Here is a 12461-nt window from a genome sequence, read left to right on the forward strand (position 1 = left end):
TGGCACCCTCTGCTTCCCTCGTGCCATGGCAACTGGGTTCTTCAGGCTTCCTCTCCCTCCTCTGGCTTTTACTACCTGCCCTCACTCCTGTAGGCAAGATGGTACAGCTGGTGGAACAGGGTGCCCATGCTGTGCATATAAGGAAGACAGGAGCTTGACTGCCCACAATGCAGGTGGATGTGCAGTTGGGAAGGGAGGGGGTGCATGTGACAAAGGTGAGCTGGGCTGCCTGTGCTGCAGTGGGAGGTGGAGGAGGAGGAGTGTCAGGCTGCCCACATGGCTGTTGGGGAGTGGATAATTGGGCTGTGGGGAAGGCAGAAGGTACTGGGCTAGCCACACTGTGCATGCAGTTAGGGGCAGGAGGGGCATACTAGACTGCCTGTGCAGCCTGGGACAGACCAGGGGGGGCTGCCCATGAGATGAATGGTTCGAAGTCTGCAACTCTTGCCTTGTAAATTACAGCACCTAGAAATGTGGCCCATGAAGCATACAGCCCCTGGCTGCCTGGAAGTTGAACAGCCCTGGTGTAACTTGTGTTTCAGCCTTTGGAACACAGGAGAAAAGCAAGCAATGTGTATTATTCACAAGAAACTTGCCTAAAAAAATAGCAGTAGCATTATAAATTTGGATTCAAAACTAAGATTCCCAACAATTTATAAGAGGCAAAGGTGACCACTGCACCCAGATGGAGCCAGTAGGGTTTCTCCCACTGCACTGTAAATTGCAGCATCCTGAACTTAAGCGGGAGTATTTGTCTGTTCTGTCAAACAAACTCCACAGAAACTTCATAACATACATGAATTTAAAAAACAAACAGGAGGGAAAAATATCCTAGCTTCCTGGAATTTTATTGGCTGTATATCATTTTCTTTCTCCTTTTTTTTAACTTTAAAAATCCTATGAATGATGAGCTACACTTTAAAGATAATTAAGTTCTGTCATAATGGTTCCTGTAACTTCTAAAAGCTGAACTCCACCCTGCATTCAAACAGAACTAATTGCACTTTCCTTCACCTTCACAGGTAATACAAATCCACACCTATTTCTCCTCACTCTGGCTGGTCTTCTATGTGACCCCTTGAGGAGGGCATGCTTCATACTTTGGGATGTTCTGCTTTTAGATAATGGGGCCTCAGGTCACCCTTTCTACAACTTGGCTCACATTATAAACCTAGATGAATGACTTGCTTTTCATTTGGCCACCTCTATTCTTTTCAGCAAGCTCCTAATGAATGTTGGTTGCCCTTTTGTGGAGCAGGGCAGCAGATATGAAACTAGCCTTGTTGCACTAAAGGCAAAGCTGGCTGACTTCTGACAAAAAAAAAAACACCATTTCTGCAAAGCTCACAAACCCTTTCTTCTCCACTCATGCAATGTTTAACTGTGGAATACCTTAGCTATTTCTGTGTTTTCTGCTACCATGTAAGTGAAGCTGATGTTCACCAGATCTGTGCCACTACAGACGCACACTGTCCGCCCTTCCAGCTCATTTTCTGCTTTTCCAACAGCCTCGAGAGCAGCAATGATTTTGGGATCCTGTTAAACAGAACAAATGACTTGTTAGATTTGTAGTGCTTTGTGACTTAATGTAAAAGTGCATTTCAGGTTCACATACATTGAAACTGTAAACATTTCCCAGTCCTCTCAGATATATACTGTTACTTAGAATATATATGCATGAACTGAAAAAAAAAATCTAACTTAATAATCACTGCATGTCACTGAATCATAAAAGCTCAGAGAGAAATGCAGTCCCATAAAGACATTTCAGAAAATTACAAAAATTACATTTATGGCAAGGGAAAATGGATCACTGCAGGGACTAGAAATAGATGAATACTTTTAACACCAGTCCAGGTGGATTATTTTAATTTATCCCAGAGAATAATGACCCCAAATTATTATTTGTGTGGAATAAGTTGGTAATTTTTGTCTATTTCATATCGACACATCTAGCGTCTGGTGATTTTTATGTTAATTTGAAACATCCATAGATATTGCCTAGATGAAGCCACAGGTAATGTTTGAGGTAAAGGGGGGGGTATCATGAGGAAGTCTGCCCTGAAACTGCATATACTCTGGTTTATCGAAAGAGGATTTCTGTCTAACCTCACTAACAAAATCTATGTTTAAAGGGGAAAAATATATATCATTTTTAACTGGAACTGTAGTCTAATTGGTGCTGTTGTATTTAATGCCATTAATAAGAGATGCAGTTTTACTGGACAGCTGCACAGAAAATCTCTTAAGGAGAAGCAGTAAAGGAGTTGGGCCCAATTTCGGCAGAAAAAAGTTCTCTAAATTCTAGACATATTTTCAAAAAGATAAAATGATTAGAAAATATTTTGAAAGCTACTGTTTTGGTCAAGCCCTCCGGTAGTTCACTGTGCTGACTGCCTTTGAAACAGTGATTCATAAACACTAGTCCCAGCACTGAGCCATAACTGATCACCCTAAAGAGTAAAACAAGAAAGCAAACAAATCCTTTAAAATTACATATCAAGGAAATGCAAAGGAACGGAAATATTTAAATGGACAAGGACATAATTTGACTAGAACAAGTTTACCAGTTTTCTAAAACAGCATTATAATAGATGTTTAAAAATAATTAAAAACCCCTTGAGGGGACCCATTTAACATATATTATCTAGATATGACAGCATCTAGAAAGGAGGGTAGAGAACTAAAATGGCATTACCAGACCACAATATTTGACACTATAGCTTAAAGCTAAAACTTTTATACTCTGAATTCACAAGGGAAGCTGCCCTGGCCGAACTCTGTAACAAGATGAACTGCATTTCCACACTCCACATTCAGCTTGGACACTTTTTGTTTTAAAAAAACTATATAAACTAATTACAGCGTACCTTTGGTATGGCTCCAAAACGAACACTGTTGATCAGGGAGCATTCTAATACCTGTCCTTCCTGGAGTGGCAAGAAACAATGTGTGAGTTCAAAGATCTGTTGAAACACAGCACAGAAGCAAACAGGAAGGGAAGCAAATATAAACAACATGTCTTCCATGAAATCACAGCTAATTAATGCCGAAGTATATTTTCTTTTCACATCTGTTAATACCCTGTTAGGAAGCTGGCTGATGTTAATTCTGAGAGTGAAGGCGTCAAGCTATCTTTCGACAGTTACAAAGATGTATGTAATTTTAGTGATTAAAAATTAGTCAGGAAATAAGCAAAGTGTAATAATACAGGAAGACAGGGATGTTCCGGATATCCCTGTACTCTACCTTTCCTTCGCTTTTCCACCTCAGGAAAAAGCCAAATTCATCCACTTGAAAGAGGCAGTTTGATTCAAAGACGAAGGACTCCTATTTTAAAGGAAAGACAACAACTATTATGGTAATATTGCCAAAAGTAAAGATGCATTACAATTTACCCCACCTGCCTTCAGAATGTATTTGCAGTCCTGCTAAGCTCAATCATTTATCACAAAAATCATGATAGCCCCACCACACCGCTCCCCTGCCAAATGAGTTTGATTAAAAAATACAAAGAATAATCAATCTGGGGATCTCTTCATTTGTCTTCTGTTAACTGATGTGCCAGGATGCAATCAAGTTCATATTTTCCTGCAGCCATAAAAAGTAGAAACTTTTCTTTAAATGAAAGGCTGAGATTCTTGATGAATCAAACACCAAAAATACAAAATATCTTGTGAAAGGCAACAAAACCATGGGAATAGGCAACACTGAATTTGTTGCCCCAGTCACATTGTACAACTACATTTGGAATGGGAAGATCCTCACAGAAATACACATAGGAAATTACTCCAAAGCCTTCTGCATGTAGAGCACTAGGCCAGCACGAATACTAGGAGACTGACAGGTACTGCAACAGGGAAGGACTAGTAAGCCAGAGCCAGGGAAGCAGGCAAAGAATCAGATGAACAACCCCAAGAACAAACAAAGAAATCCCTTCTCTACCCAAATTACTAACCTCCAAGACTAAACTAAAAGGTAAACATAATGCTATGTAGTGACAGTCATTTTTAAAGGGTAAAAAATAGCTTTCTAGAGATTATTTTATGAAAAAAGATTTTTTTCAAACAGCCAACAACCATGACCTGCTTTGTGCTCTTGGATCAGTCACTCAGGGGCAGATCCAGGTAGGGGGTTGGTGGTACAGTCACACTCCACTTTAATTCCTGCTCCTCTCAAAGTTTAAAAGAAATTGCTCAGCAGGAACAGCTGAATTTCTATTCATCTGGAGCTGAGGGAGTCACTGAGCTGGAAGGTGTGTTCTGGGTTTGAGTCTGGTTCTCAGGACTGTTTCTGACTTTTATCCAATAACTGATGCATGTGAAATGTAGATACAGGCTTGAGAGTAGGGACCAAAACCCCAGGCTCCCTCATTCTCTCAGGTTAGTGATCTAGCTATTAATCTAAAGAGTCACACTCATCCTTGTATGCTCTCTGGCTCACCCCTGAATAGTTGATGGCCTGGTACTTAAGGCATTTTCCAGGGTAAAGAGAAATGGGGTTTGAATCCCTTCAGGCTGAGAGGGCTCCTAGGTTATATGCTTTAACCATAAGGCTAATGTATAAAGTGGAACAGTGACAGCACCAGCAGCAACCTCTCCTCCTGCAGGTGCCATGCTTTAAATGAAAATAACTTCATCTTACTCTTTGGAAAGAAAGGTCTCTCCTACATTCAGGAAAGGATGCTGGCCTATGCATCTCAAGAAGATAGAGGTCCATCACAGCAGCTCTGAGGAAAAGGGCTGGGTTAAAGGCTTTCGCCTATGTTCCTGTTGGCTAGCTCAAGGCAGCTGCACACTGGTTGTGTTTATTGGATTGTACCTAAAAGGTAACTCCTTCCTCAGCCTGCTGCTAGTGTTAGATTTCATATATTTCATAGACATTAGGGCTGGAAGGGACCTTGCAAGATCATTGGGTGCAGCCCCCTGCCCAGAGGGCAGGTAGTCAGCAGGGGTCAAATGATCCCAGCAAGATAGGCATCCAAGTATTTCTTAAAGGAATCCAGAGTAGGTGCCTGCACCACCTTTGTGGGGAGTCTACTCCAGGCCCTGGGGACTTGAACAGTAAAGAAGTTTTTCCTTATGTCTAGCTTAAAACGGTCTTCCAAGAGTTTGTGACCGTTGGACCTAGTCTTCCCATGGGGTGCCCTAGTGAACCGACATTCTCCCAGTTCCTGGTGCACACCCCTTACATACTTATGGGCTGCCAACAGGTCACCCCTGAGCCTGCACTTTTCCAAGCTGAAGAGTCCCATGTCTCTCAGCCTCTCTTCATAAGAAGACTGTCATTCTGAGGCACCTAACTTTTCCTGTGCACTGGTTGGGTAGTTCAGATACCCATTCTAAACTCTGTGAGCTTAAGCCCTTTACTAGAGCTAGCCTTTTTTACTTCATCGTTTACTGAAGTAAAACAATCAGTAAAATAATCATGTCCACATCTGGGTCACCCAGTACTCTTTATTAAATATTCTTGAAAGCAAAACCATACACATTCAGATGTATCAGATGAACCCAATGTAGTAAATCTTTGAAACAGCACTTACCACATGACAAAGAATTTAAGATCCTTCTCTCAAAGGCCAATGTTCAATGGCCATAAGTTTCTTATTAGTTTATCTATTCCAGCACTAAAAACAGAGGATATGAAACCCATCCCTAAATTGACCGGCCTCTGTAATAAAAATACTTTTTGTTCAATTCAAGAGATGAGAGGAAAGTATAATAACCCTGAAGTTATTTATTCCAATACTTTTAATTTAGAGATTTCCAGCCAAATAAAAAAAGGATTAAAATAGACCCCAATAAAACTATTCCCATATGCAAATTGATGTTGAATTTATTAAAAGGCTCTGCATTTTATTTGGTAACCTGTGTTAAATGTCCCATTTTATATTCCTTTAACAGACACAGATTAAAGCGCAACTGAAAGGAGAACAATAGTAATCATATTCAAGATAAAGTAAGGTTTGACTGTCTGAAGCAGATAAAACCATTCTTGATCTCAATGTCTTTGACTATGTTTTAATAATTTTATTTTTCCATCCATCTTGCAGGTTCTCAGTCTATATGCATCTGAAACAGCAGTTTTAGAAAAAAGGACATAGTGCACTTCATTGGTCCCTATCCTTTATGCTCTATACCATCAGGATTCCCTACAAGGAAGAGCTTTATGTATGTTACAGACAGATTTGTATCTAAATCCTTCTTTTCTCCTACTCAGTGATTATTTTCTAATCACAGGATTAAATCTGCTATTATAAAATATATTTTAAAGGGGCTTTTTTAATAGCAAGAAAATGTACAAAGTGTGTTGTTATTTCTGTTCTATGTTCCTGTAGTTTTTCTGTTAGGAACTGGTATTTGTGCATCATCTTGAGAAAAATATTATGTTTTTATAACACTTGTATAATAAAGTAAAAAAAGCAGGGAAAGTGAGAGACTCTCCTCTTACCTCTTCATATCTGTCAAACACAGCTCCATCTTGCATAAAGGAAGGAACAGGCTTCTGCCAGTTAAATTCATATGGTTTTGCCATGGTTATATGAGAAAACCCTGGAATGGAATGCAACAGCAGAGTTCAATTGTTGTTTCTTAAAATTTCACAGACTGTTAAAGGGAAAAAAGGCTGTGTTTTGCTCTTCCTATTCTACAGAACAAGTGTTTTACAGAAGAAATACAGTGAGTTTGTAATTTAAGAGCTTTCCTTACAAGCATTATTTTACCTCTGACAGTTTTAATTTTAAAAGAAACTACGACTGAAATTTTTTTGAGAAAAGTGGCTGAACATAACAATTATTTGAAAGACAAATGTAGATTGTATCAGCAATCAGCTTAAATCACTGCTAGAGTTTAAATAAGTACAGATTAATGTTGCCCTGAGTAACCTGCATTAGCACAGCTGGCAATATAAGTAAACATTAATTTTCAGATAGATGCTACAGATTAATCATGTACTAGGCAGGAAGAGTATTTTTTTCCTCTGAATTTTGCATTTCAAAACTGTTTTGACTTTGTACATAGAACAGAGTATTTTCAGTAATATGTTTAGCAATATTTTATATATAACTCAAGGTGTGTATACCAGAATGGTCAAGACTTATAAAAACCCCTGCTTAGGAGTAAGGCATAAAATAGAATAAGAAACCAATACTCTGAGTACCTGTACAACTGGACAAGAATAATCATTCATTCAGGATCTAATTTAAATATCAGACTATAAAGTCTATTTTAATTTAGATTGCAAAAAAACTAAAAAAAAATGCAATATGCACACTATACCATTCCAGCACTTGACTGTGCTATACTTATACTAAGCAGTAGATCATTCTCAACAAATCCCATTGTATACAAATTAATACACTATCAAATACTGAATTTAGAGTATTTGATATACAGTTGGGTCCAATTTGTCATCAGCTTCCCTGCTCTGGGAGATACAGGGTCAGATCCTATTTTACCTATTTAGATACAAGTGGTTAAATGCAATCTTCTTCCACCCTGTTTGAGTCCTTGAATGTGTCTCCTTTTCTAACGTACCTTTATCTTAACTTTAAGACTAAGTCACAAAAAGCAGTGTGGAGAAGGAGGCTCTAACTACTTTTTGCAATAATGATTTTTCAGGGACCTGATGTTACTTTTGGTATGTGTTCATTAAAAAATAAACTGTATTCCAACTGTGTATTTTAATGCTATCCATCTCTTCATCTCCTGCTTTTTGTTAATCATTGATATGTGCATATTAAAACCACAAATCCACAATCCGTAAGACCTTTAGAATAAATTATTTCAGTTCATATACAGACTATTAAAAATACCATTCATTTGTCATACAAAACTTAATTGATATTAATTTTCCACCTTTTAAAAAGTTATTTGTGCTGTGTTGAAGCTATATCCACCAATGGCAAGAATTAGAAGCAAGACAGTATTTGGAGAATATTCATTCATCTTCATAGCTTCTTCTCACAAAGAGAACAGACATGCTGGTTTCATGAGTAAAGTCCAGGACAGGGAGTGAGGAGCAATGCTTTCTACTTGCATGACCTTGGCTTGTCGCGATCTTTGTGGACACTCCATTTGCCACTCTGCAAAATGCATATGTTTCCCCTGCCTCGCAGGGTTTTAAGAGGTTTTGAGAACCCTTTGGGGAAGTGGTTATAATAGTGGTATATTTACTATTATTTCAAAAGTTAAAAAGTAAAGTGTCCCTCCCATTTCAATTAAGGGGGAATTACCTTGTTTTTTCCCACGGTCATAGAAAACTGTGTGTTAGAGCACCTTTGTTCAGCAATATGACATGGTCCTTTCTGGTGTAGCTCATAGACCACACACTGTAGCCAAAGATACTTACTGAACCTTGAAAATGCGGTCGAGTTGTTATTTCAGAGTTATAAACAATGAGATTCAGAAAACGGTTTTCTAAACACACAAGGCTTACTTAATGATAAAGTATAAAACTACAACTTAACTGGAGTCTTTTATGTATTTAATTTATGTTATGATTTGTAGATTGTTGCCTGGCATAGCAACGAGAGAAAGATTTGTAAAAATAATAATAAAAAAAAGCCTACATAAAAGGCATCCGATTTGTAGCATAAGGAATACAACAAGCGCTATCATTAACCTTGTTGTCATTTTGTCTGGAAGAATAAACAGAACAGATACAAAACAAAAAGAACATTAAGCTGACTCAACATGCCCGCTAGGCCAGGACTCTGGCAGGGAATGCAATTCTCTACTCTGAAATCCTGCCATGCTTCTATAAAGCTAACCTAAGAACCATTCACCAGTGCTTTAAAGCTGACCTTAACCCCTGTAATGGTTCATACTAGAGGTTTCAAATTATGCAGGTAGTCTGCATGTCAAAGAAAGAAGGTCAACTATATGAAAAATAAAAACTAACATTCCTCTTCTAGGGAAACCACCCCCACGCACCCACTACCACAGTATTCATGGGACACAATCTCACATGTGCTGCATACTGTCTGTTCCTTTGCATGAAAACATGTTTACCACATTAAATCTTTCTACTAGCAAAAACAAAAAGGCACCCAACAAGGGATGTCACTCAAGATACAAGACAAGTAGTCCACCTTACAATGGATGCTGTCACCAGCTCAAATTTCTGTGGGTTCAAGCTACTGCACTCTGTGCTGTCTCACAAAAAAGTAACGATGCTTTTAGGGCTGTGAGCAAGAATACTGATTCATCATCAGACCATTCTATCAATGGTTACAGAAGATACAGATGAAAACACAGGCCCTCCACAGATGCATAGATTTTCCTACTCACAAGGACCACCATGATAAGTTGCTCTGACCCACCTGAAACATACAAACCAGATGATTATATATGCAAAAATTTCATCCAGTTACTCCTGCAATGACCGCTATGGAATGCAGCTGAAACAGAATTTACATCTTCACTGACTGGCTTTTGTGCATGCATGCCAGCCTCTGGCTTCTTTACTATTCACTCCATCCAGGAAGAGTACACACCAACTACAGGTGCTTCCTCAGCCTGACAAAGGGTATTTGGACCCAAAAGCTTGCTAAGAAGGATTTGTCCGACTATTTGAGTTGGTCTAATAAAAGATATCAGATTTACCCAGAGAACCTTGTCTGCCTATGTCCTCAGATCAACACGGCTACAACCTACAGCCCTGTAACTTTTTAGAGAGACACTCAATAGTACATATCTCCATATAAGATTCACTGTAGTGGCAAATTTGCTACATCTCCTCCAATGGTTAATTACCTTTAGCATCACAAACATTTTATCTTCGCTGAATTCAATGGATCAAAGTGCCTGAAAGAGCTCTGCAGCCTAGTATTGTTATATTTTCCTCATTTAAGCCCTTAAAAGTGTCATTAGGCTCTCTTTAACCTCCTGGCTGATAAACTGAATAGACTGAGCTCTTCAGTCTCACTACACAACATATTTTTCCAGACAATGAATCGCTCTTATAATAATTCTCTGAACCTTCGCTAGCCTTTCAACCACCCTTTTAAAGTCGGGCCAGCAAAACAGGGCACAATATTGTAGTAATGGTCTTACTAATACTGTATTCTGAGATACCACCTACCTTCTGCTTGATGCAGAAACAGTCAAATGATGGGTTGACAAGGACACCTCAGTTCTTCTCAGCATTGCTGCCTTCCAGAACTCAGACCCTCTTTTCCATAAGGAGGGGCCATATTCTTTCCCCCCATTTGCACACTCTTCACTTAGCTTGATTCAAACACACTCCATTTGCTTGCTGAAAGCTTATCAAGGAATCCAGTTCTCTGTATCACTGACTTGCTTTTGTTGTTATTTACTGTCACACTAATCTCTCCCCCAACTCCACTCTCTCACAGGTCAGCATGGTTTACAGATGGCCTGAGAGAAATGAAGCGAAAGGGAAGACAGCTACAGTGCATGGAACTGAAGACAGACGGATTTCAGCTAACAGGATTTTTAAGCCATATGCTGTGGTGGCTATGCAGGAAGTAAAGAAATATTTCTTTGTTTCAACAGAAGCTCTTGTCAGTCTCACACACTTCTTTTCCCACCATTGCACTTCCCTTCCTATAGATATATAAATTTTAAAGGTGTCAAGTTTATGAGGCTATAGATATATATAGATATAGATATATATGATAAATGCATCCCTTTAATGCATCTCCTCCTCCCCCCCCCCCCACAATCAAATCCTAAGGATTCTAAATTACTATAAACCAAGTATAAAAATACATTTTAATCATGATGTTCCAACACTTATTTGATTGCATATATTCACCTTGATTAGGATTAAGAACTATACATTTTGAAAAGGCATTTAATAACAATTTAAACTCCAGAAGACTTGATTGAGGGAATTACAGGATTCAGAAACCAGGGTTTAAAGGCAGCCAAAGGGTAGGTTTCAGGAATTTCAAACACCCTTTCTGAAACAAAATACCATCGTTTTCCAAAGAGAATTATAATAGTAACCCTCTCACTTAAATTAGGTTATTTAAAAAATAAACTAATAAAAATTCCTTCTGAATAAGCCAGTACAGTCCCTTCACATACCTTGTACATAAGCAGAATACGAACCCAAATAAAATGAACTTTGGGGTTTGCTTGCTGGCTGTAGGAGGACAACTAGATTCAGCCTTGTAAACTCAGAAGTGAAATGTCTCTAGAGCTATTTCCCTCCCTTTTATCACTGATTTACCACTGAGGTCATCATTTGTTCAGAAGAAATAAAACACCTCTTGGTTTACCTGTAACTCTTGCAAGCTGAGGGCAAAACATAACCAAATCACCATCTTGAAAGCAGTAGTATTTGAATGAAGTGTCTCCCTCTATAAATAAGCTCTTATGTAAATAAGCACACAATTAATTTTTAAAAATCCTGACTTTGCCTCTCTTTCTCTCTCTTTTGGTTACAAAAGGGCATGGCGTACCCACACAGGATGAGGAAAGGATTCTGCTAATGTAAAGCATAAACGATTCACAGGACCAAGGAGAAAGACAATACTATAGGTTAAGACCAGTCTAAGATTCTGGATGAAACTTCCTGTGCAATTCTCCTGTGTAATACTGTGCTACCCATTTTGAGAGGAAGGCAGGAGGTTTTCTTTTGTACCACTCTCCCTGTCTGTATACAGGTAAGTCATGACTTCTAGAAATACCTGAATAGCAAAAAAAAAAAAAAAAAAAGAGTCTATTAAAGATCTTGTTGCCTTGGGAACAAGCCAGTATCTGTAGAGTAAAAGGTAACTGCCTTGAGAGGAGGCTTTTTCCTATACATGGTCATTCGATGACTGCCTCCATGCTGCACTAAGACAACACTGTGCCATACCATCAAAATACTCCCTACAGTTTTCATGATCAGATTACAAACCTCTGCAGAGAATTACAGCTTTCTTCAATAACTCAGTTTACCTAGTAGTCTATTTTATCCCTTCATTTTAGCTCTAACAAAGCATTTGTTTCAGTTACATTGGTAAACAAATTAATATACTTCTTCAGTCCTTCACCTCTGAGGCCATACACACATTGTTCCCCCACAGAAAACAAGGTTTGTCATGTACAACATGATTCCAACTTGCATTCAGATCAATTGTAAGCAGGTCCTTACACTTACATAAAGCCTTGATGAAGTTAATATGGCTCCATACGGGCACAGGAGTTTCTCTGAACAGATGTAAGAATGTGGGCTAAAAGATGTTAATGTCTGGGCCAGCCTAATCCTTAATACCAATGCATCACAGTGACCCCTGTTCTTATTCTTCATGTCTCTAAATCTGGGAAGCTTGGTTATGCTCATAATGAGTCTGACTGAGGGATTAAAAATGGAAATAGACTAACTATCTCCTAGCCATTCTCATTAATTTTCATGGTAGGCCTCCCTTGCTTCTTATTAATTTCTCCCCACTCACATCAAGATCTGATGTAATTTTGAAATGGGAACCGTTATATAATGTGCTTGAG

General features: G+C 38.7%; 1 protein-coding gene across 6 annotated transcripts in view; it reads right to left on the reverse strand.

The window, feature by feature from the left end:
• The window catches only part of PLCB4 (phospholipase C beta 4), a 353722-nt gene that overhangs the window by 129776 nt on the left and 211485 nt on the right, over positions 1-12461 (reverse strand). For all 6 annotated transcript variants that reach the window (XM_019500820.2, XM_019500821.2, XM_059720203.1 and 3 more), the window contains 4 exons: positions 6451-6551; positions 3250-3330; positions 2871-2930; positions 1393-1536 (listed from right to left, as the gene is read on the reverse strand). In XM_019500820.2, coding sequence (XP_019356365.1) covers positions 1393-1536; positions 2871-2930; positions 3250-3330; positions 6451-6534 — 369 coding nt within the window. In that variant the 5' untranslated portion in view covers positions 6535-6551. The remainder of the gene's footprint in view (positions 1-1392; positions 1537-2870; positions 2931-3249; positions 3331-6450; positions 6552-12461) is intronic.

Source organism: Alligator mississippiensis, chromosome 1, assembly GCF_030867095.1.
Source record: "Alligator mississippiensis isolate rAllMis1 chromosome 1, rAllMis1, whole genome shotgun sequence".
Lineage (NCBI taxonomy): Eukaryota > Metazoa > Chordata > Crocodylia > Alligatoridae > Alligator > Alligator mississippiensis.